General features: G+C 65.4%; 1 protein-coding gene across 7 annotated transcripts in view; it reads left to right on the forward strand.

Annotated features, from left to right (window-relative positions):
* The window catches only part of SBNO2 (strawberry notch homolog 2), a 48,840-nt gene that overhangs the window by 11,500 nt on the left and 12,930 nt on the right, over positions 1-24,410 (forward strand). For 4 of the 7 annotated variants that reach the window (XM_082737388.1, XM_082737387.1, XM_082737391.1 and 1 more), the window contains exons 2-10: positions 1,844-2,035; positions 7,291-7,364; positions 8,000-8,111; positions 20,663-20,824; positions 23,025-23,108; positions 23,339-23,435; positions 23,829-23,983; positions 24,093-24,226; positions 24,319-24,409. In XM_082737388.1, coding sequence (XP_082593514.1) covers positions 1,916-2,035; positions 7,291-7,364; positions 8,000-8,111; positions 20,663-20,824; positions 23,025-23,108; positions 23,339-23,435; positions 23,829-23,983; positions 24,093-24,226; positions 24,319-24,409 — 1,029 coding nt within the window. In that variant the 5' untranslated portion in view covers positions 1,844-1,915. Of the gene's footprint in view, positions 1-804; positions 883-1,843; positions 2,036-7,290; positions 7,365-7,999; positions 8,112-16,858; positions 17,067-20,662; positions 20,825-23,024; positions 23,109-23,338; positions 23,436-23,828; positions 23,984-24,092; positions 24,227-24,318; position 24,410 lie in introns of those variants that run through there. The other 3 variants (XM_082737392.1, XM_082737393.1, XM_082737390.1) reach the window with 2 other exon arrangements.

Consider the following 24,410-nt stretch of genomic DNA (forward strand, 5'->3'; position numbering starts at 1 on the left):
GCCCCGGCGACGAGGGCCAGCCGGCCAGCACCTGTGGCAAGCTGCGTGCGCTCTCTCTGTTGGATACAGGTCATTCCTGCCTGCCCCTGTCCCAGGTGCTGGGAGCAGAGCCCTCTCAAGGGGTGTCCCCCAAATCCAGGAGATTTCTGGGGCCGCAGGGAAGGGAGTGGTCACTGGGTCGCCGCGGCCTTGCGCTCTGCTGAGTGCCCGTCCAGCCTTGTCCACGGACTTCCACACAACCCATTTCTCCTGATGAGCAAAACTGGGGCTCAGAGGAGCCGAGGTGCCCCTGCGCTGTCAGAGAATAATCCATTGTGAGGAGGCTGAGCGGGGTTTTGACCCCGTCTGCACGACCCCAGAATCTTTAAAAGGAACGGCCAAGACCCTGAATCACTGCTAACTGTGTGCTCATCCAGGAAGACCCCAGGACTTTCCACTCTTGGCTCTAAGGCTGTGTCCCACCAGGTTCCAGCTTGCAGGAGCCAGGAGGGCACAGGAGCAGGCCGGGGCAGGCCAGGGCCTCCAGGCTGGGGGAAGTGCCGTCCTGGCAGCAGGGGTGAGCCCGTGAGCTTGCAAAGCCGAGCCGGGCAGCGGCAGGCCCTTGGGGCCCAGATGCATCCCTCTGCTGGAGCTCAGGCCTGCGGGCCCCTTTGCTGGCCAGGAGCTCGGGGTAAAGGCAGCCCCTCCCCGCCCCCTGAGGGATTGCATAAGCTGCCCGCGTGCGGACAGTGATTACTGGAAGTCCCGAGGATTTCTTCATCCAGGGCTTGGCGGGGCGCGGCAGCTGCCTCCCCTTCCTGCCTCCCTCGGTGATTAATGTCTTCAGCCACTGCCGGCCTGAGGAGCTCCAGGGCCAGCCTAGGGTCTGGGCTCCCAGTGGCGGTGGGTGGGGACCAGGGGAGCCTAGGGCACAGGCCACGGGGCAGATGGAAATCGGGTGGGAAGCCCTGTGCCTCTGTAGTCAGCCCGGGTGGCATTTTCTGCCTGCCTTCTAGAGCAGGACCGTTCTCGGTGGGAAAGCTGTGTGTCTGTGCCCCTGCCTGGCTCAGCGTGGCCCCGACTCCCCCAGAGACGCTCCTGCGAGCCCAGTCTGGTGGCAGAGGGACAGGGCTGGCGCTCAGCTTGGAGGTGCTGGCTAGGTTGGACTTTGACTCCCAGCCTCAGACTCTCCAGGTCACGGAGCTGGGCCCGTGGGATGGGCTGAGGCTTGTTGTGCGCACCAGGGCCCGGGGCTCTCTTCGTGGGTGGCAGGAGCAGACCCTTGGGGCCAAGTTACTTGTTATTTGGTGGGCCAGGCGGCCCTCGATGGTCGTGTGGACAGCGGGGGGAGGGGCGTGGTGGGGCAGCCCAGCCACTCTGGAAGGGCTGCCGCCATCCTGCAGGTCCGTCCCAGAGCTCATCTTCGTTCTGGCCCGGGCACTGCTCCACGTGGCCGTGAGCCCCTCCGGGTGGCACTTGCTGCCTGGGCAGGCCCTGTGGTCAAGAGTCCGGTCCCGGTGTCCACAGGCGGTGCTGTCGGGTCGTGGTTGGGGCCTCCTGAGGACTTGGAGCCTGTGCTTAGCGCCCAGCCCCAGGGGCTGCTCAAGTGTGCTCAGGCTGCACTGGGGGTAGAGGTCCCCCCCCCCGGCACGGCCCCTGGCGAGGGGCGCCCCAACACTGCGCGGTCAGGGGAGCCTCTGCGCCCACCCTCCACTCCAAAGGCGTGGCTGGCTGTGCTGAGCCCCCCTGCTCTGTGCCCACCTGACCTGGCTACCCCTTAGCCCACTCTCCCTTATCCCTGGGGCTGTGCCCTCACCTGTTGGGCCTCCAGGGTGACCTTGGGATGTGCCATGTCTCTTCCCAGGTCATGATGCCGCCGCCGCGGAGCAAGAAACCCAGATAGACGCACCCGCGGCCTGGGTCGCGGAGCCCCCCGATGCTGGTGGTGGGGCCTGCCATGGACGGGCAGCTTCCGCAGCGTGAGCCCCCTCCGGCGGGCGGCACCCTCTACAGCCCGCCCCCCCTGCAGACGCCGCTGTGCGGGCCCGGTGTCCAGGTGAGTCTGCCCCGCCCCCAGCGTCAGCCTGGGCGCAGGGGTGGGGAGGGACACGCTGTTCCTGGGGCTGCAGCTGTGGCCATCCCTGCCTGGGCCTCGAGCGGATGTCCCAGCCCCCACTTCCCAGGGAGGACCCTTAGGGGTGCCCAGCTGCCCCCAAGTTTCTCAGACATGAGCCACTGGGTTGGTTTCGCCAAGGTCAGGACTGGCCCTTAGGAAGGCGCTCGGGCCTGGGCTGTTGTCCTCCCCGGCAGGACGAGGGCTGCGACCTCCGCAACCTATTATTTTGAGGTTTTTTATTTTCGATGTAATGGACCTTATGTCTTTTAAGGTTTATTTGAGAGAGAGAAGGGGGAGGAGCAGAGGGGGAGGAAGAGAGATCCTCAGGCAGAGTCCCTGCCGAGCGTGGGGCTCGGTCCTGTGACTCTGGGATCACGACCTGCACCGAGATCAAGAGTCGGACCGACTGAGCCACCCAGGCATCCCCCAGCGTTTATGTCTTAAGCAGTTGTAGATTTATAGGAAAGCGGAGCACAGAGTTTCCACATACCCCGCTTTCTGCTGTGTCAACACGTGGCGTTAATGATCACACTGAGTTGTTACGACTGACAGACCAGCACGGGGACGTGATGGACGACTGGCCGCAGGGGACGCCAGGGCCCACGGTTGGCGCTGCACACCCTGTGGGTTCGGACGAACGTCACGGACACCGAGCCACCATCACAACGTGGCACGGAATAGCTCCCGGGCCTTTCGGCCCTCCGGGCTCCGCGCTGTCACCCTCCCGCGCCCCGGCCTCCAGGGCCCTGGCTTTTCCAGAACACCCTGGACTCAGAGCCCCTCAGCATGCAGCCTTCTCGGCCCGGCTGGTCTCGCTCAGGGACGCGCTGCCGAGGTCCCTCCAGTCTGTGCCGGGCTCAAGGGCTCGTTTCTTCTCCGGCTGAGGACTGCGCCCCGTCTCGGCGGGACTCCGGGTGCTCCCGGCTCGCGCACACACAAGGACACCGCGGCTACTCCCGGGCTTCGCCGACTGTGGCTAAAGGCACATAGGTTCCAGCCCGGCCTGCTCAATGGCCGGGTGTATGCAGGGTCCAGAATTCTGCAGCAAGTCAGGCCTGGAGCCTCCCTTCTCTGGGGCAGAACAAGGGTTCTTTCTGCCGTAGAAGAGCGGACTTTCTCAGCAGGGAGACTCGAGCTGTCAGGGCAGGGGGTACAGGGCTGGCTGGGGCTCCCATGGGGCCCTGCTTCAGGAAAGTGTCAGCTGGTTCCTTCCCCTCCATCCTGCTGGCTTAGGGCTGGGAGGAGGCCAGGTAGCAGGAGAGAGCGAGAATCAGGCTTGGATTTCAGAGGAGCCGGGAAGTGGGCCGCTGGGGTCAGGCACTGCTCAGGGTCAGATGCCCAGAACCATCAGGGGGCGTCCCAGATCCGTAAACGGAACGTTGGAGAGCAGCTGGGTGGCGTGGACCCAGAGTTCTGTCTTGGTGCACCCACTGGTGACCTAACATCACAGGCCTGACCTACACAGTCACTGGCGTGACCCACAGCAGTCTGGGGACGGCTGACCTCCCCGTCTGCGCGACCACTGAAGACGCCATGTCCACGCCCTCAGCCGGTGGCCAGCACCTCCGGCCAGGGTCCCAGACACCGCCGTGCGCCTCCCCTCTCTCCCCTTCCTGGTAGAGCTGTGTCCACGCGTCCTCTGACCTTCCATGTCCCCTGCCTCCCTCTGAACCTCCGTCCGTGCCATTGTACCTAATGCCTTCCTGTTCCCGTGTGCCACCTGGCCCGGGGCTGTGGGTAAGTGTGTCCTGGGGCTTGGTCTCGTCCAGTTCTGTGGGCTCTGCAGTCTTGGGGCATGCGCTCGTCATTCCTGATAGTGCTACAGGGTTCCTGCTTGCCGGCATCCCCTAATTTGCTTGTTTCCTTATTGTTTGGCTTTTGGGGAGATCCCAGCTTTCTGCCACTGTAAATACCGCCCTTGCGTTTCCCCCTTGTGGATGAGGCTGGGAGGGGGGTGTCCTTCCGAATCAGAACTCCTGGGTCAGAAGGAGCCCTGGGTAGGGCCGCAGAGGATGGGGTTCTACCACAGGGATCCTGCTGCTGCCACCGCCCCTTTATGGTGGCCCAGGACGGTGGCTAGGGTGCCGGTGCTCCTTGGACAGCCCAGGACCAGCCATGCTCAGAAGCAGGCGTGGAGGGACCTGCTGGGGCTCCCATGTGGACCCAGGGCCAGGGAAGTGCCTCTTGGGCTCAGCCCCCTCCAGCTGTCAGAACTGGCGGAACTCGGCAGAGCGCTCTCCATGGTGCTCTGTGGGGCTGGGCCGGCCCTCCCAGGGTGTCTACGGAGCCTGTCCCCGCAGGCCTCCAGCCGGGAGGGCACCTTCGCCCGGCCACACTGGGTCCAGCTTGTGCTGACGCTGGATGTGTGCACGGCCTGTCTCTGTGGCTGGGACGCTCAGCACTACTCCCCCCCCCCCCCCCCCCCCGACCCCATCCTGCCGGGGCCGAGCCAAGCTCTGGAGGAGGGACCTACGGACTGTCGCTGTCACTAAGGGTGGCCTGATCGAGCAGCTGAGAGCGCGGACACGTAGCAAAGGTTAAGTCTCACGCAGACAAAGGATATCTTAATGTGAACGTCCCGTGCAATATTTACTCTAAAAATTGCTTTTTAAAAAAAGGTTGTATTTATTTGTTTGAGAGAGAATGGGGGATAGAGAGAGGACGAGAGGGGAGGGCAGAGAGCGAAGCCGACTCCCCGCTGAGCTCCGTCCCGGGACTCCAGGATCACGACCTGAGCTGAAGGCAGTCGCTCAGCCAACTGGGCCCCGCCCCCCGGGTGCCCCTGAGTTTTTCTGCTTTTTAAAGATCTTCCTTATTGAGAGAGAGTGCGAGCGCAGGGGGAGGGGCGCAGGGAGAGTGGGAGAGAGTCCCCAGCAGGTGCCTCGCTGAGTGCGGAGTCTGACGTGGGGCTCCACCCCAGGACTCTGAGACTGTGACCTGAGCCGGAACCAAGGCGGCCGCTTAACCCACTGAGCCAGCCAGGGGCCCCTAAAAACTGTTGCTGTTTATCAGAAATTCCATTTTTGCTAGACACCCTATTTTATCTGCCCTGGCAAAAGCGTTATCGGCCTACCTGGGCTTACAGGCCCGAGGGCGTTCATGCCCCCGGCGGAAGCCCGCCTCTGTTCCCACCTGGAAAATCCCCAGGCAAGCTTGCCTTGGCTGGCCTGGGGGTGGGGTGGGGGCGGGAGGCTGGCGCCCAGCTCTAGATGGGTCACGCCCAGAGGCCTGCTCTGGAGAGGCAGAGACGGGCCCGCCGTGCGGGGCAGGTCCCGAGCAAGGCTCGCGTTGGCCCGCGTAGGCGGTGTGGTGGCACCTTGTGGAGGGGGACTAGGGCGGCCTGGACTGGCGGCCTCCCAGAGCCCTGTGCTGGGGGAGAGGGGGCGGGGGTGCCGGTAGACAGAGGCACAGTGACTTCACGCCGTCCGGCTTCCCAGAGCAGGAGAGGTGGGGGGAGTGAGGCACACCCCACAATGGCCTGCCTGGCCTGGAAGCCGCCTCCGAGCTGGGTCTGCCTGCTGTGTGCCCGGAGTGGCCCCCGGTGCCTGGTTTCTGCTAGGTCGTGAGATGTTCTGGGAGTGCCCGCGGCCCTGGGACCCTTAGGTCCTCTCTCACGTTGGAGTTTCTCCTTTCTTTTAAAAGATTTTAGTTTTAAGTCCTCTCCATAGCTGACATGGGGCTCGCACCCACAACCCCGAGACCAAGAGTTGTTCACTCCAGGGACTGAGCCATCCAGGTGCCCCCCGGTTCCTCTCCTTGCATGGGGCCGGAGAGGAGAAGTGACACTAGACTGGGGCTCTGGGGTGACCTCACCCTGCTCCCCTGGAGGGGGCCTTCTGGAGGCTTCCGTAGTTTCTCTCCAGAAGTGCCGCCAGCCGTCATGCTGGGGAGGGCCCTGGGCTGCTCCTCCAGACTGTTCCGGTAGTGTCTCTGCAGCGCGTGCCAACCCTGGAGGAGTGGGCGGGACCCCTTCCCTGCACGGCTCCCCCTCCCCTTCCCCCGTCTGCTGCTCTGGGCCTGCGCAGCCCTGCAGGGGTCGGGGCTGGGGGGGTGCGCAGTGATGGGAAGTCAGAAGTCAGGGCCGGCTCCCCGCACCGCTGGGGACACAGGCGCCGGAGAATGGCGCCTCTCCTCACCCAGCCATCTGGGCTGGTTCCGGGCCAGCTCTCGGGCCAGCTCTCTGTCAGTCAGTCCCGCGGAGAGGGAGGAAGCCGCGGCTAGGGATGGCTTCCTGCCGCCCAGTGGAGGAGCCTGGCTCTGGGGGCCCCGTGGGAAGGCTGCTGGTCTTCCACCTGCCAGGGCCAGCTAGGACAAGTGGGGACACTGACGACAGCCAGCGGGCCCCTCCCCAGCGGTGGCCGGGGCCTCCCGGACGTGCTCCCACACAGGCCACGGTGTGGCTTTGGGGAAGGGACCCCTGCTCGACAGGCCTGTGCGTCAGGGTGGGACAAGCCTGTCGTGCGGGCGGCGTGAGCGTCCACTGTCCACGCCCCCAAGCTGGTCCTATCAGAGCCCGGTGCAGGGCCGCCAAGCCCCCACTGACCTCAGGGTCATCCTTCCAGCCCACCATGACTGTTTCTCAAAGCGGGCTCCCCAGAACCCCTTCCAAGCCGGCTTGGCCTGCGGGAGCTCTGAGAAGGACAGGCTCTCCCCCCTGGGAGGGGGAGCCCCCCGGAGCCCCTCGGAGAAGCCCTTGTTGCCACACGGATGTCCCTTGGGCCTGGACCAGAAGGTGCCCCAGTCCCACCCTCTACTTTCTGGAAGCAGGGGGCCTCCAGACAGGGTCCCCGGCCCTCCAGCACACCTGTGTTGGATGCAGCTTCCCAGGTCAGACCCTTGGGTGGGCCAGCAGTCTGGGCCCTCTAGGCCCTCCGGAGATGAGGGGGTGCTCCCAGTCTAGAGGTGGGTCGCGCCCCCCTCCCCCGTCCCGCCCCGCCCATGGCTGGGTGCCCGTGGCTCTCGGCCCGCCCGAGCCCTCCACATGCGCAGATGGGTTCCTCCATCTTCACGGCGGTCCCCTCCGGGGGCTCTCCCGGACGGATGGGCAGACCGACGCACGGAGCTGTGGTCGCTCGCTGGCCACCCGGCTGGGGGACCACAGGGTGCAGTTTCTACCCAGGCCGTGGTGGCAGCGTGCTCCCTCCTTGCTGACCGGGCCCCCGGTGGGCGCCCCTGACACTCCTGCTCTGTTTCAGAGCGCCGTGCTGCACTGCCCGTGGTGGGCCGCCTTCTCGCCCGCGCCGCACCCAGCCTTCTCCAGCGAGAGCCCGTAAGTCCCTCTGGCCTCCGGCTCCTAGCTTGCCCTGCCGCGCCATGCCCTGCAGCCATGGAGCCCTCCAGAGCCTTCATGGTTCTGCGGGCCCTGCCAGAATAAAATAGAGCTCATGGCCCGTGGAGGGCTTCAGCATCCCGCTCAGGGGTTTGTGGGCTAGGCCCTGGCCACGTGGAGGCAGCTGCGACTGACTGGCTATGGCCGGTCTTAGAGCCCACCAGGGAAAAGGGCAGAGGGCTCTGTGGGTACCCTCCGGGCTGGGGGTGAGAACTCTGGGGGCGAAGGAGCTGGGAGGGCACAGCGAGTGGGGTTTTGAAGAGTAAGTAGGAGCCTGCGGGGGGTTGGCTGGGAGCAGGCCAAGTGCCTGGCTCAGGAATGGCTTGTGGAGGAGCCCGGCCGTGCCTGGCAACTGCAGGGCACTGTGTCCTGGGACACGGACATGTGGGCCTCTCCAAGGAGCCTCCAGGCCCCAGAAGCCAGGCGCCTCCAGAGAGCATTTGTGGGAAGGAGCCCAGGCAGGATCTGTGGCTGGGATGGGGGCGGCCCATGACGCCTGATGCTGGAGCTGGTCCTCGGGCCGGTGGCTCCTGCTCCTGTCCTAACGGCCACCCTCTGTCCCCATCTCCCTGCAGCCAGTTCATGAGCTCCACCTCCTTCCTTGCCGGCCAGCCCTGCGTGGACACCAGCTACGGACCTCCCACCACCACCCCCAGCTTCCTGCCAAAGACGGGCGACTTTCCTCAGGTAGGGACCTGGAGCCGCAGTCCCCCAGCCATTCCGTGAGGGTGCATGGGCGGGCTTGGCCCAGCTCAAGTGCCTGTGGTCTGTACTCAGGAAGAGCTGCTGCCCCCCATGGCCGAGGGCTCCCAGGTCGCCCCGGCGGCTTCCCTGCAGTGAAAGAGCCGGGCCGGAGGCGTACCCCTGTCCGCTTGGTGCTGGCGCCCCAGGCGTGGCTGTGAGGCGGCGTCTGGGGGGCGCTGGGTCTGCTTTTCCAAGCATAGCACCTCCTTCTCCTGGGTGCAGGCCCCCATGCTTGCCCCATCCGGGGGCCGTGGCACCTCATGCCCTGTACCCCCGGTCAGAGCGATGCTCCATTGGGTGCGAAGACCAGACTGGGTGCTCGTGACCCGAATGGTGGCCATTTGAAGAGTGTAGCCCACCCGCACTGGAGGAAGGGACACGTGCGGTTTCATTTTGGGGGGTCTCCGATGCGCCCTCGCGGCCGTGTCTGACGGCTTGCCTCCTGTGGCAGGCCCCGGAAGCCAGGCGCCTCCAGAGAGCATTTGTGGGAAGGAGCCCAGGCAGGATCTGTGGCTGGGACGGGGGCGGCCTGGGGCGGCATTGAGTGGCCCTCAGAACCGTGCGGGACTTGGTTTTGCCACAGCTGGGGTACTCCGGCACGCAGCTTGGGAACTGTCCGTCCCCGGGGGCTCGGGTCCCCAGGGCCTCAGCTTTCCTTGTACAGTGGGGGCTTGTGTGGCCCCTGGGGAGCAGTCTGGGAGGATACGGCTCAGACCCGCCAGCTGTATTCCCCTGGACCCAGGCAGGTAGGTTCCGACCGGCTCCCTCCGCGGGGAGCTGCCCAGTGTCCCTGGAGCGCCCTGCAGGGCCTGGAGCCAAGTCCGGAATGGGAGCTTCCTTGGAAAACAGGGTCTTTGCACGTGTTACTGAGTTGAAGTCGGGGATGAGCTGATCATGGAGCAGGGAGGCCCTGAGCCCAGTGGGTCGTCAGCCACAGGCATGGCTGCCAGGAGCCACGAGGGGCGGCTGCGGGGTGCAGCCCGGGAGGCCTTCACCCGGCAGGACCGCGGGAGCATGTGCGTGTGTGGCTCAAGCCCTCCCTCCCTCTCCAGCTTGGACCCCGTGTGGCCCCCCGGGAAGGGGCTTGGCTGGGCCCGGAGGACACGCGAGCACAGTGGGCTCAGCCGGCCCTCGGGGGCTCGCAGGCCTCATCTGGGTCCCAGCTCTCCCAGGGGGAGGGGGCAGCGGGGGAGGGATGAGGGGTCCCCGTGGTGGCGTCCCAGCAGCCTTTGCAGGCGTACGTGGATTCTCCCGCTGGCTGCTGACGCGCAAGGACGCGCTGGCCGCTCTGGTGTGGCGGCTGCCGTCGCCCCGCCTGCGAAGCACCTGTGTCCCCCACAACGGGTGCGGCCGGCGGTCCACGGCCTGACCCCCTCCCTGAGCCGCCGCGCGTGCTCTGAGCGCCGATCGAGTTCTTCTGCTCGGGTCCAGGACAGCTCCTCAGCCAGCCCCAGCGTCTCACGATGCCGGCTCCTGGCCAGGGCACCCCTTGCTCTCCAGGCCGGGGAGCTGAGGCTCCTGGGAGGGGAAGCCGCGGCTGGGGCCGCCCGCCCGGCTCGCTTTCATCGCTCAGTTCATACCGCTTCTCTCGGCTCTGCCCAGAGCCAGTGCGCTTCCTCGGACCCACCCTTGGGGCCGCCGCACTCCTGTCTCACTGCGTGTGGGGGTCGCTGCTCTGCGGTGCAGCTCGGCCGCACCCAGCTCCCAGATAGGTACCGAGCGCCTGCTGAGCTCGGCAGCGGCCCACCCTGCCGGGGGCTGCTCGGACCCGATCTTTCTTCTAAAGCAGCAGAACCTTCTTCGAACAGAATCTCCCCCAGGTACTAAGTGTGGAATTAGACGGATGTGGGACCAGAGCCCAGTTGGGGTGAAGGGTCCTGAGGCCCCGTTAGCCTTCTCCACTCCCTGGTGACCCCCAGGCCTGCGGGCCACGCTAGAAAGGGGGCCCAGACCCTGCTGAGGCTCAGCCAGTGGGCCTGCCGCGGACACCCTGTGCTCCTGACTGACCGAATGCCATCACCATGACGACCAGCAAAGTGATAGCCTCGGAGACGTCCCCTTCCTGGTCCCGGGACCTGTGATGTGTCCCCTCCCGCGGCAGAGGGGACCTCGTCAGGGCCGCGAGCTGGGGGTGACCCTGGGTTCCCGGGGTGCCCGGCGTCCTCACCAGGTCCTCACGAGAGGGAGGCAGAGGGCGGGGGTCCCGGAGACGGGCAGACCTGGCGCTGCCAGCGGGGAGGATGGGGGGCCGCGGGCCAGGCAAGGGCAGGAGCCGGGTCTCCCTGGGCCCCGGGGGGGAACATAGCTTTCGGTTTTGGACTTGTGATTTCCAGGACCACAAGGTAATAAAGGTGTGCTGTCTTCAGCTGTAATATTTGTGGTAGCTTATTATGGTAGCGAGAGGAGGCTGACGCACCCTGTGAAGCCCACGTGTGGCCACGGCACGTTCTGACGTTCTTCACTGTGCTATTAATCGGAAGGAGTTGGAGCTGCGCCGCAGCCAGGAGTGAACATAAACCTGCAGGCCTTGATATCCCTCCTGCTCGCTAAACCCGAGCCCTGAGTTTCCTGGCAGCCAAAGCAAAAAGAGAAAGGAGATGAGCTGTGTGACTCTTTGTGCCTGCAAGAAAAGCCTTCTCTCCAGTCTCCTTTGGGGCGTGGAGCAGTTCCCGGGACCAGCATCCCTCCCCTCTCTTCAGGGAGGGCATCCGGACTGGGTTCCCAGGCCTGCGCCTAGTCTTGGCTCCAGCTTCACTGTCTGAGGGACTTTGTTCCTTGTGTTGTGACAAGGGCTGACACGCTGAGCACTGGGGGACCTGGGTCCCTCCCTCGGTTCCACGCAGGATCCAACCCAGACCCGGGACATTGGCAGCGGGTTGTCTGTGCCTCTCTGTGGGTTCTCTGGCTTTTTGTTTGTTTGTTTTTTGTTTTAATTTTAGTTTTATTTTTAAGTAAACTCTACACCCAAAGTGGAGTTTGAACTTACAATCCTGAGACCAAGACTCACATGCTCTGCTGACTGAGCTGCCGGGTGCCCTGGAGTTCCTCGCTTCCAGGTGGGGCCTGCAGCCCGTGGGACCCGCTCTCAGGCGTGCAGAAAGTCAAAGCTAGTCCTCACTCAGAGACCACTCTGTTCCCCTGCGTGGTCGCAGCTGGACCCTCTGCAGTGGCCCAGAACCCAGGGGCCAGTTCCAGGATGAAGGGCACATGTACCCAGGGGTTACCTAAAAATTTCAGGGCTGATACTCTTTTCTTGTACGTGTGAGGGTTTTGTGACGAAATGAGCTTCACGGCACTTCAGGTGCCTAGGGCGGGTGGGAAACGGTGCCGGCTCTCCGCCGTCTCCCGCGCGGCCCCGGTCTCCGGCGCGGTCTCGTCGGGTGGCAATGCGGTCCGTCCCCCGACGCAGCCAGCAGACCAGAGCGCCCGGCCTGGAGCGCAGAGGCCCCCGCAGGGAGCTGGGCCCCGCTGTGCAGGCTGGCCTGGGGCCTGTGCGCTTCCCAGGGTGCTGTGTTCTCGGCAGGGGTCCTGCAGGCGGGTCCTGCAGTCTCGAGTGTCTCCTGTGTGCCTGCCCTTCCACGTGTCTTCCTGTGCGTGGCGCTGACCTTGAGCCCTGGTCGGGGCAGTAGCGCTGGGGCCCTCTGCTGTCCCCCGCCATGGTCAGGTTGCTGCTGCGTTCCTCTCTCCCCCAGGGCGCGTGCGTCGAGGCTGCTGGGGACCCTGGTCTGTCGTGGTGGGGGCGGGATGGGTTTCCTCATGCGTGGCTGGATGTGGCCTGCGGTGACCGTCACTGACTAGCAGACACCGCGGTCCCTGTTCCTTCACTGTTTGTCGCCTGGAGGACTTCTGTGGGGAGAGCTGGCCCTCCGCACTCGGCCACCTGGCTGTGACACGACGGGCCACCATCAGGGGCTGCTTCAGTGCTGCTGCGTGGGCTGCTGGGGGTGCCTGTCTGTGTGTCCCCGCTCGGAGCCGTCTGGGGTGACCCAGACTCAGCCCCTGAAGACCCCGCGTAAGCCTGCACACCACCCGCTTCCCCAAGGAAGGCCTCTTCTGACCGTGGCTGGCATGGAGCCGCCCAGGTCCTCCGGCTCTCACTGGTGCCCCCACTAGTTGAGGGGACCCCCTTGGGCTCTCCCACCCCCAGCTGTGAGTGCATGGCTTTTTATTCCTTGCTTTTGATTTAAGCTGTGATTTGCAAATCATACAATTCAGTGACTATTAGCAAATTTGGAGGGTCGTGTAACTGTCCCCTCTGTATAATGCCAGAATGTGCCATTGCCCCAAAAGGAAACCCCACATCCACCAGCATTCCCCACTCCTCCCTGCTCCCCGGGCCGCGCCCTCACAAGCCCCCTTCCCGTCCGTGGAGGAGCCTGGTCTGGACGTGTCACACGCGTGGACTCACGCCCTGTGTGGCCTCGTGTGTCTGGTTCCCTGCCTGAGCGTCGTGGGCTCGGGGTCCGTCCCCGGGGCATGCGCCGGGGGCGTCTCACTCCTGCCGGCAGCTGAGGGACGGGTCCGCGTGTGAGGGACCCACTGGGTGTGTTCTCTGGCTGACGGGTGTCGGGGTGGTTCCCGCAGTGGGATCCTGAACCCTGCCGCGGTGAACATCCGTGAGCAGGCTCCTGGGACTTGGGTTCCAGGTGGGCTGAATCTGATCGGGGGTGTCTGGGGACACATTGAGGTCGGCTGGCACCGAAGGACTCAGGGTCACGGACCGCCTTGCCCAAGGCCTCGTGCCTCCAGGCCCTGCCCTATGCTCTCCCGACTCTGGGATCTTTGGGGTCCTGGTTGTGGACGTGCTGCCTGGCCCATGTGTTTTCTGGAAGCGGGGGCTGCCCTGACCCCTCCCCCCAGGTCCACCTGGACCCGAACATCCTGGCCGGACTCTGGGGGAGGGGCCGTCTCCACACCGAGCCCCTCATGCAGTGAGTGGGGTGGGCACTGCCCTGAGCGTCGCTCCCAGCATCTCGGGTGGGCCCTGCACCCCCCCAGTAAGGACACTTTCTGTGCGCCGGTCCGGGGCTTCTGGGAAGCCAGGATGAGGTCACACTCAGGAAAGTGCTTTGCAAACTCTCAGCAGCTCTCCGCGGAGGGGCGGGCCGGACTGTCTGCTCTGCAGAGGTCGCAGCACCCCCCAGCAGCCCCTGGTAGCAGCAAGAGCCAGCAGGATGCTGCTTCTCTAAGGAAGCCTCCTGGTTCCCGCGGAGCCGCAGCCGAGAACCCCGCCCCCGCTCCGGGGTCTGTCCCGCAGGCCCCTCTGTGGTGTGCCCGAGCAGCACAGACCAGCGAGAGCAGGAGCATGGGCGTCTCCACAGGGTCGCTGCACAGAAGCCGGGACAGCCAGGAGCCAGGGGACGAGGCAGTGAAGGGTGGCCAGGTGCTTGGAGAGTGGCCCCTGCAGAAAGCCCTGGGTCGGGGTCCCGCCCACCCCCCCGCCCCAACTACAACAGCACAGAGTGCTCAGGGTCCATGGTCCCCATGGCAGTGGGCTAACAGAGCCGTTTCTTTGGGGGCCGTGTGAGCCAGGGCCGCCCCCACCAGGCCCCACAAACGGAGTGACCTTGAACTACAGAGAGCATGCCCTCACTGTGCTGGGGCCAGGCCCCCCAGATCCTGGCGTGGCGGGGCCATGCTCCCTTCTTGGGCTCCAGGGGAGGGTCCCTCCTGCCTCTCCCAGGTCCGTGGCCTCCAGGCATCCCCGTGCGTGCGGCCGCATCACTCAGAGCCTGTCCCGGCTACACGAGGCTACCTCCCGTGTATCTGTCACGAGGACACACCAGTCATTGGAGAGTGGCCCCTGCAGAAAGCCCTGGGTCGGGCTGCCTCCCAGCCTCCCCCTTCCTGTACGACCTCACCTGAACTGACTGTCCGTGCAAAGATCCTGTATCCAAATAAGGTCCCGTTCCCAGGTCCCGGGGGACAGGACGTGAGCGTGAGTCTTTGGGGGACGTAACTCACCCTTGACAGGAACATCCCAGCAGTGAGGTGTGCCTGAGAGGACCTGCAGTGGGTCCGGCCCACCCTTCTGCCCCATGTGCACCCCCACCTCCCCGGAAGTGGTGGCCTAAAGCCCAGCAGGGCACGGCTTGTGTGAGGGCCTGCGAGGCAGGGAGGAAAGGAGGCAGAACCCCAGCACAGACTGGGGGTTCTTGGGGAACGGGGCAGCTGGGCCGGGCCCGCCCCTCTTCATCCCGCCTGGCCCAGGGCAGAGGGTCACCCCGGGGTCAGAGGGGGCCCTGCCAGACAGCCCCCCAGCTGCGAGGCAGCCAGATAGGGACAGAGGCAGTCCTGTCCTTGGGGGCGGCCCTGCGCACACACCTGACCTGTGTGTAAGTCACTGTGTTTGACTTCCGCCGGGGCCTCTGCCCAGGTCCCCACTCCGCCCCTATGCCTCCATGCAGGCACGCATCTGACCCCCAGACTGTGGCCTCCGGTGGGGGTGGGACAGGGCAGCCAGGGGCCCAGTGGGTGCTGGCTTCCCCGTCTCCTCAAGGCCACCCTTGCCCATCGGCCAGCCGCCTGCACTGAGATCTGGGGGGCGAATAGTCCAAGGTCAGAAGCTGCTGAAACCCGACAGACCTCGTGGCAGTTGGATCTAGTCATGAGAACCCGGCCGCGTACTTCGTGCGTCTCTCTGGTTTGGTTTCTAGTCATTGTTTGGAACCTCAGTCCAGGTCCACGTGCCTTGAAATCCGCACTTTGGGGGCATCTGGCTGGCTCAGTCAGGAAAGCGTGTATTTGACAGAGAGAGACACAGCGAGAGAAGGAACATGAGCACGGGGAGGGGGAGGGGGAGGGGGAGGGGAGGGAGAGGGGGAGGGGGAGAAGCAGGCTTCCCGCTGAGCGGGGAGCCCGTGTGGGGATCCCGGGTCACAACCTGAGCCACCCAGGCGTCCTAAGTGTATGATTCTTGATTTCAGGGTCTTGAATTCAAGCCCCATGTTGGGCGTAGAGACTATCACAAAAGAAAATGAGTGACTAAAAACTGTTAGAAAAAATAAAATAAGGGCGCCTGGGCGGCTCAGTGGGTTTAGCCTCTGACTTCGGCTGAGGTCATGGTCTCAGGGTCCTGGGATCGAGCCCCGCATCAGGCTCTCTGCTCAGCGGGGAGCCTGCTTCCCCCTCTCTCTCTCTGTCTGCCTACTTGTGATCTCTGTCAAATGAATAAATCCACCTTTTTAAGGTAAATTCACAGGGCTGTGCAACCACAAGTTCTGTCCAGTCCCAGAACTTTCCATCGGCCCCGAGGAAACCGTGTTCCCATCTGCCATCCCCTGCCCCAGCCCCTGGGCCCCCACGAGTCCTCTTTCCGCCCGTGGAGGAGCCTGGTCTGGACGTGTCACATGCGTGGACACCCCTTGCGGCCTCCTGTGTCTGGTTCCCTCCCTGTGTTGTGGGCTCGGGGTCTGTCCCCAGGGCGGGGCGTGGGGGCCTCGCTCCTGCTGGGGCCGGGCACGCTCCCGCATGTGGGTGGGCTACATCCACCTGTGCGGGGACACTGTGCTCGTCACCACCTTTTGGCTGCCGTGAGTCGTGTCGCTGTGGACGTGCACTTAGGGTTTGGTGGGACGTGTGTTTCCGTGTGTCTCGGCCACATACGCAGCCGTGGACTCACAGGGTCGTCGCGTGAGTCTGTGTGCAACTGTCCGAGCAGCTGCGGGACTGTTTCCGAGGAGACGGTCCTGTGTCACTTCCCCGCCAGCGACGTCCGCCCGTCCTGGCCGGCACTTGTCACTGCATGTCGGGGTCGGGCTGTCCAGGGGGCCGTGACGTGGCGTCTCCCCGGCTCTGGTTCGCATTTCCCTGCTCCCGACGGGGTGGGCGTCCTGCCGGCGTCCTGCTGCTGGGACTTTCCCTTCTACAGCCGTGCTGGGGCCGGGACGGGGCGGGGGTTGCGGGCTCTGTGGTGCAGACCGGACAGGAATGGCTCTGTGGGACTGGAGCCCGCGATCCCTTACAGTCCCCGACAAGGCCCACAGCCCAGGGTCCCACCCCCCAGCCGCAGCCCCACAGGTGCTCCTCACCCGAAAGCACGTGCAGGGAGCCCGGCCTAGCCATGCGGCTGCTGTGTCCCATGGGACAGGGCACTGTGAGGTGCTCGCGCAAAGTCTCTGACCCACGGGGCGCTGCCCGCCAGCCCGGCCTGTGCCCCGCGACCTGTGTGGGGCTGAGGGTGCGGAGCCAGGCAGGGAGGGGAAGGAAGGGGGGTGGGGAGAGAGCCGTACCCTTGGCAAAGTTCCAAGAGAAGGAGCAGAGGAGGGGCCCCGGTTCCTGTGGGGAGGCCCCCCAGCTGGGTCCGTAGCATGACTAGAGGCCTCAGGGGTGCCCGGTGAGGCCTGGAGACAGGCTCCAGGGTGGCTGGGGAAAGCTGTGGGGGGGGCGTACAGGGGCGGGCTGGGCCTGCCTTTTGTCCCTGTGGCGTGAGGACTTGTGCCCCTCCCTGCCATGGGCACCCCAGGAGCAGGAGCAGGTCCCTGCCCGCCGGCCAGGGCAGTCTGCACCCGGAGTACCCGCGGGCTGGGGAAACCGAGGCACGGGCCTGGGGAGGGCGGGCGGCTGCCGGAGGGCGCGCCGGCTGGCGGGGTGCGCGCGGCTGGGGAGCAGCGTGGAGAGCTCTGTGGCCAGATTACGCCCAGTGCAGGAATTCTCGCTCTGCCCGTAATCGCCCTGACTTCCCAGGCAGCCATCATTTCCTGAAAGTCAGCCGCCTTAGGGGAAGTGGGCGCTGGCGGTGACTAACCCAACATGCAAATGCGGCCGGGCCGAGAGCGGCCCAGCGCCGCCGCGGTCCTGCGGGAGCCGCCTGCCGCCGTCCGGGGCGCCGTCCGCGGCCGTCGCCCCCTCGCCATGTCCCAGCTGCGCTTCTGGCTGCACTTCGCGGCCCTCAACAAGGTAACTGCGCGCGGCTCGCTCGCTCCCACCCGCCGGCAGGTCCGCCCCCCCCCCCCCCCACTGCTGCCGCCGGAGCCCGGGCAGCCGGGACCCCGGAGAGCGCCCCATGGCGGCCGGCCCGACCCTGACTATCTCGGGGTGTCCTGGGCTGGAGCTGGCCGAGTGCACGCACTCCCTCCGTGCCTCCTCAGGATCCCCACGGGTCCCAGACGGGTTCCAGCCACTAACCCAGGGCTAGCGGGACAGACCCTGTCTCCACAAGGGCGTTTCTGGGGTCCGGGTGGCGCTGAGCAGCTGCAGCTCCCCGAGGGAAGCCCCGGGTGAGGTCTGGGGTGGGGCCATCCTGTCCTGTGCCCCCATTCTGTCAGGGACACTGTTTGGCAAGTCTTCATCTAGTCCAGGGAGCCCCAAATTGCTGAGAGACAGTAACCATGGGAGGTGACCCTGTGACCTCCCTGGTCCCCCAGAACAGTCAGGGTGACCCCCCATTCCCTCCCCACTGGGGGCTGTTGCTGACGGAGTAGGGTGGAGGCCTGGCGTCTCAGGAGGTACTTTGCTGGGGGTCCATGGAGGGTGAGTTTGGGTTTTGGTCATCTTGGGGATCCGCTGGTGGCCGCTGGGCATCTGGTCCCGACCCAGGGGCTGGTGAGCTGCCCACCTGGGAGGGGTCAGCCCTCGCCTCATCCTGCCACCCTTGCTGGGCAGGGAGTCCGGCCAGGAGGGACCCCGGTGCCCCACGTGAAGCCCTGCCTGCCTTGGACCCAAGAATTGAGCGGAGCGGTGCCCCGAAGTGGGCAGAGCCCTCCCACTTTGCTAGGAGCCCTTCTTCCGGAGCAGGAAGTTCCCGCACAGGACAGAGCTCCCGGGGCCCCGCGCGCGGGCCCTCCGCTCACGCTGCACGGCCGCGCAGCGACGGGCGGGCCTGGCCCCTCCTTCAGCTGAGATCCTCGCTCTGTCCCCGGACCCCGTCCCGACCCCACGGGATTTCCGTTGTCCCTCAGCTTTGGACCCTCCGGGCCGGGACCCTGAGTCCACTGTTCCTCGTGTGGTGCTCTGGGAGGTCGCAGGAGGGCTGGCCGGGGGTCCTGTAGGACGTCCCCAGGCTGCGTTCGTCCCATCAGGGGTCCCTGCTGCTCACACGGCTCCTGCCTGCGGACGCTGGCCCTGTCTCCTGGCCTGCTGTGCTGGTCGGGTCCACACCATCCTCGTGAGAAGGGGTCTCTCTGCGCCGCCCACGCAGGGGGGCCCACAAGCACCCACCTTCTGCCAGGTGCCATTCCTCTTCTTCGGCCCCGGTCAGGGCCCCTCCCCACCTGCGTGCACTCCTGCTGTGACTGCTTCACCTTCAGGAAGCAGGTCCACCCCTCGGGGCCTCCTGGGGCTGCCAGCCTGATGGCCTCAGGGGCACTTGTCACTGTGACCAGGCTTGCGGGTGATCTGTGGGAAGGAAGATGTGATTCCAGAAGGATTTTAGCAAAGACAGACGGCCGCCGGTACCCAGACCTCCCCTGGCAGCCCGCAGGGGTCCGTGCTCCATGCGGCCTCCGAGGACCAAGCACCCAGCTTCCATGGCCCAGCCTTCCCCCCTCGGAGCCCAGCTGCCCTGGAAGGTGGCAGAGTCCCCGGGAGGTCCTGGTGGGCAGAGAGCAGGCCTCACGGTCAGCAGGGCCAGACCTCCCATTGCCCACTCAGCACCACCCCCCCCCGCCCTCTGGCCCCATGGGCGGCTGCTCTGACCTGTGCCGCCGCCGGGCATCCCAAGCAGTGTCGAGGTGTGCCTTTCCCACTCGGGGGTTGGTGTGGCTCTCCTGCCTCTGTCCCCATGCTGTGGACTTTTATACACCTTCCCAGGCCACTGCCTGCCTGGGCTGGTCCTGCCAGCCACTGTCTTGTCTCCTCGCCCGGGCTCGTCTAGGCTGTCGAGTCCTGCCATGGTCTGCCTCCCCTGGGCCCAGGCTGGGTGCAGCCTGGGCGACGGGAGTGAGCGGTGGTCCCTCTGGTTTCCTGTATGTCGTCGGCCACCTGGGTACCTGTCAAGGTGCCCAGCCTCACACCAGCTGACTTGGCCATGGGTGATCTTTCCTGTACAGACCCTGAGTCCTGGCCTGGCTGTGGGACCGGCTCCATTCAGGAGATAGACTCCCGCAAACCACAGCCCTGCATCCGGCCACCGTCAGGGAGGCCTGGCCCCATGCCTGTCCACCCCTTCCCGAGGGGCCCCGCACAACAGGCCCCAGCCTGCTTGGTCCTCGGGGCTGTGTGTGCTCTGGTGTCCCGGCAGACCCTTAGGAAGCTGGGTGGTATGACCTGGAGGCCCCCACCACCGTCACCACCACCGAGGAACAGGGATCCGATTCCGACGCAGACGAATGGGAGGGAAGCCCTCGCAGGTGGAGTGTGGCAGGCCCCGGCACTGGCCACAGCCCGGCACCTGTTCTCAGGGACCTGGGGGCTGCGAGGTCGCTGCCCTCCACCCCCAGAAGCCAGGTCCACCTGTGTTCACGGGGCCTGAGCCCGGTGCAGCAGGACAGGCTCTAGGCCCACGTATTTCCTTCCTCTGCAGAGTCCGAGACCCCCCAGCCAGCTCTGCCTATCTTCCTTACCATGCCCCAGGGGCTAGTGTGCCGGCTCATCAGCCTGGCTGGCCTGGCCCTCCAAGGGCCCTGATGGGCTAAGACATAATAAGGGGTGCCTGTGCCTGTGCCTGGGGACTCCTGGAGGGCAACTCTCTACTGCTCTCCTGTAGCCCTGCCTCCCTCCCCATGAAGCGCCTGCACCGACTGACCTGAGTCAGCATGACCAGCCTCTAACGTGGAGGTTGGCCTGGGAGGGCCTGTGGAGGCTCCTTCCCCATGAGGAGTTGGCTGACCCCGGATCTAGGCCTGCAGGGGCTCAGGGAATCGGAAGGGGCTCCCCCGTCCCCAGCTTCAGGCCCCCAGGGGTCCCTGTCTATAACACGGGCCCCTACTGCCCTCTCCTGGTGGTCGGTGGCACGGACACCACCACTGAGGGGGACAGTCTCTAGGGGGTCTCCGTCTGGGGGCTCACTCCCTGCTGGTCCAGGAACCCTCAGGGCTGGTCGCCGAGTGTCCTGAGGGTACACACAGGCGCTCAGCGTCTGTGACCTGGGGGTGGGGAGGGGCAGCATGGGAACAACCTGGCATTGTCTTTCATATCTTTCACACTTAGGTTTCTGAACAGCGCGTAGCCTGTTCAAACTCCCCCTCGAAGGTGTGGGGCTTTCTGTGTCCTGAAATCCGTGTGCCGGTGTGACATGCTCCCAGTGTCACCTAATTCCAGAATGTTGCATCTCCCCGAAGGCGGCCCCGTCCCCATCTGTTGTCACTCCCCACCCCTCCCCGGCCCCCGCGAGCCCCCGTTCCCGTCCGTGGAGGAGCCTGGTCTGGCCGTGTCACACGCGCGCACTCACACCCCGTGTGGCCTCCTGTGTCTGGTCCCTCCCTGTGCGTCGTGGGCTCGGGGTCCGTCCCTGGGGTCGCGTGTGGAGGCGCCTCTCCAGCTCACGGCAGGGGTGTGTCCATCCCGCCTGGGCCCCCCCGACGCGCCGGCTGCCTCTCGTCCTGCCTGTCTTCCAGGATTCCGCGTACCTCGACGACCTTTCCAACGCCTCCATCTTCTCTTCGTCCGTGGACTCCCTCTCAGACATCGCGGACACACCGGACTTCCTGCCGGCCGACAGCCTCAGCCAGGTGCCCACCATCTGGGACGTGAGCACCGGCCCCGCCGCTCACGAGAAGGTGAGCTCAGCCCGAGAGGCCTCCGCGCAGGCCGCTGGCCCGGGGCCCCATCCAAGGCTGGGGGCAGCTCCCGGTTGCTCAGAGACACCAGGAAGGTCGCTGGTCAGGGGTCCTGGCGGTTTCCGCATGTCCGAGAATGCAGGGGTGCGGCATGGGGGAGGGGAGCTCCTGCACTGGGCTCCTTACCCCTCCTTCTGCGAAGGGTCCTGTCACAGCCAGCCATCGCCCTCACTGGCTCCGGTGGCTCCGTCTCGACGCCTCTCTCTGCTGGGCATACGGGGTTCACCGGGAGACCAGCCAGAGCCAGCTTCCAGCACCGCTTCTCCCTCTGGGGGTCCTAGGCGCTGTCCGGAGGCATTGTGGGGGGGCGGGTGTTCCTGGCTTTGAGAAGGTGGGGACCCAGGAGCCAGAGGGCTGCGCTGGCGCCTGTGGAGCTCGTGCAAGACTCTGATGGGGGAGCGCGGGTGACATCCGGCCAGATGGGAGGGGTCCCCAGTGTGCCAGGCCCAGACTCCAGCTCATTCCCGGACTGGGCAGAGGCACATCAGGGAGGAGGTGGGCCCCCGTCCGGCTCCCCTCCGGGGTTCGCTGCTGGAAGAGAAGCCCCTAGCTCTTCGGAGCCGGAACCGGGCTCAAGGGTCTGACAGGGAGCACTGGGGATGTGGGTGAGGGGTCGTGCCTCCAAGGGGGAGCAGCGTCTTCTGTCCCGAGCCCTGCCTGGTGGTCCACACTAGTGGACACGATGCCTGCCCAGCCGTCTGGTGCTCCCTCGGCGCCTCCCGGCCCCTCTGAGCCAGGGGACAGTGGATGGGTCAGCGTGACCTGGAGCCCAGTGTGGGGCTGGCAGAAGGGCAGGAAGAGCCCAGGGCGGCCTTGTGCGGTCCCTGTCCTCTACAGTCGTGGCGGGAGGCCCGGGCCGCCTTCCTGCATCTGGGCTGAAGGGCCTCCGACCAGCCCCTGGCTCCTGGGTGCAGAGCGTGAGGCAGAGGCCACTGGAAATGGTCAGCAGGAGGACAGCCGCCACCCGGTGCTTGGGGCCTTAGCCTTCCAGGAACCCGGGCCCGGGTTTTTTTTTTTTTTTTTGCTTTTTTGGGGGGGTTAATTGGGTGTTTGTTTTTGTTAATTAAAAAAAAGGGGGGGCGCCTGGGTGGCTCAGTGGGTTAAGCCGCTGCCTTCAGCTCGGGTCATGATCTCAGAGTCCTGGGATCGAGTCCCGCATCGGGCTCTCTGCTCAGTGGGGAGCCTGCTTCCTCCTCTCTCTGCCTGTCTCTCTGCCTACTTGTGATCTCTCTCTGTCAAATAAATAAATAAAATCTTTAAAAAAAAAGGGGGGGGGGACGGGGAATAGAGTTTAGGTTTCCTGCTCCTGGTTTCTCCTTCCGTCTCATTTATTTTTCAAAAAAGCTTTGGCGCGTCTTTAACCTTCGAAAACAGCGGGAGTCCTAGGAATCAAGTGGGCTATCCCACACCCCACAGCTTGTCATCCCCCCAGACAGGAAAGGACCGTCAAGCTCGGTGTGTGCTCAGGAGGGAGCCGCTGGCGTCCACAGTCATGGGTCAGGGCATGGTGGGGTCCGGCAGGGGATGGGCTCTGGAAGGGACTTTTTCATTTCTACTTGTTTCTCACGCTTGTGGCTTTGCGATGACCACACTACTTTCATGGTTTTTATTTTAAGGGAGGGTGTGTTTTAGAACTGTGCAGATCTGGTCGCGACCCTGCTGCGTCCACCCCGTGTGTCCGAGGACAGGTCACCCCCAGCAGCCTCAGTGTGATCGCTCCCTGAGGGCGGGCCGGTGGAGGGCCGGGTGGGACACGGTTCTCCAGGGTTCGGGTCTCCTGTCCTGGACCCTCTGGGCTCTGGTCCTCGTGTGCCCATGGCCGATGGGCTCCCCCCAGGCACCACCTTTGTCCACGAGGTTCTTGGTCGCCTGGGACCATGCTCCGGTGGTCAGTCTTCCCACGGCATGACTGTGGTCTGGGACACGGGACATGTCCTCCCTCTGCTGATCTGCATGATGGGGGTTGTGGCTTGTTGCTCGAGAGCCAGCTGCCAGGCAGCAGAAAGGAGGCAGGCAGCTGGCCATGGGCTGAGGGGCGTGAGGACAGTGTGAGAACCCGCTGGAGACCAGGCTAGGGGCCCATGGGGGGCGCTTCCTTCCCTGATCTCGCCTGCCGGCTCATGTCCACTCTCTGCTCTAGCTGCTCCTGCCCACTGGGCCATGGACAGGCCTTGAGGACCCTGTGTCCTCCCTTTCCAGCACCCCACTTCTTGTCAGCTACCAGGTAAGCTGGGCCCCCTCCCCAGTGCTGCCTGCCTCTCGTAGGGCCTGGGATGCTCGGGGGCATCTGTTTGGAAGCAGGGTCTCCCCATTGTATGGGTGGGAAGGCACCACACGGTGGGGGGAGTGTGTGTGCCCCATTCACTGGGCTGGCTGCCCCCTGGGGGAGGGAGGGCTGTGCCGGGCAGGACTGGCCCATGCAGCTGGGACCACAGCTCTAGCACTGACCTTCAGTCCCAGAGTCAGCCTGAGGAGGAAGACGAGGCAGAGGAGGATGAGGGGGAGGAGCTGGGCCACACAGAGACCTACGCCGACTACGTACCGTCCAAATGTGAGTGCGCTGCCCACTGCCAGCCCCCAGCCGGGCCCTGCCAGGCCTGCACAGCCCCAGTGGGCTCCAGCCGGAGGCAGGGCCAGTGGCCGGAGCTACGGGCTGGTTCCTGGGACTCTCTGCAACCTGGCTTTGGCTGTGGGCTGGCCTTGGGGGCAGTTCTGTAAACCCCACTTGGCTACCGTAGAGGGCCCGTGAGAAGTGAGCCCCACCTTCCTCCCCGAGCAGGGATCTTTCCCCCATTCTTTTGTGCAAAACACTGGTGGGCCTCCTACCCCAGACCCCAGTCTACCCCTCTGCCTTCTGGGAGCAGCTCCCAGCCGCCCTGGACCCTGGCAGCCCACCCTAGACCCTGGCCACGCCCCTGATGTGCCCTTGGCCACGCCTCTCCAGCCAAGATCGGGAAGCAGCATCCGGACCGCGTGGTGGAGACCAGCACCCTGTCCAGTGTCCCACCGCCAGACATCACCTATACCCTTGCCCTGCCTGCTTCCGACAGCGGGGCCCTGTCTGCCCTACAGCTAGAAGCCATCACCTACGCCTGCCAGGTGATCTCGGGTCTCCCGCCTCGCCAGCCCACGTTGTGTGTGGGGGGACCCTCGAGGCCCTGGGGAGGGGCAGCCCACCAGACCCTGACCGCCCTTCCTTGGCCCGCAGCAACACGAGGTCTTGCTCCCCAGCGGGCAGCGGGCCGGCTTCCTCATCGGCGACGGCGCGGGTGTGGGGAAGGGGCGCACGGTGGCCGGCATCATCCTGGAGAATTACCTGCGCGGCAGGAAGAAGTCCCTGTGGTGAGTGTGCCCCCCCTCCCCCCGAGGCCCAGGCCCAGGTGAGCAGGCGAGGAGGGAGGGGCACCGTGGCACCCACCAGCCGGCACTCCTAGGTTCAGCGTCTCCAATGATCTCAAGTATGACGCGGAGCGGGACCTGCGGGACATCGACGCACCGGGCATCGCGGTGCACGCGCTGAGCAAGG

Source organism: Mustela nivalis, assembly GCF_964662115.1.
Source record: "Mustela nivalis genome assembly, chromosome: 1".
NCBI classification, from domain to species: domain Eukaryota; kingdom Metazoa; phylum Chordata; class Mammalia; order Carnivora; family Mustelidae; genus Mustela; species Mustela nivalis.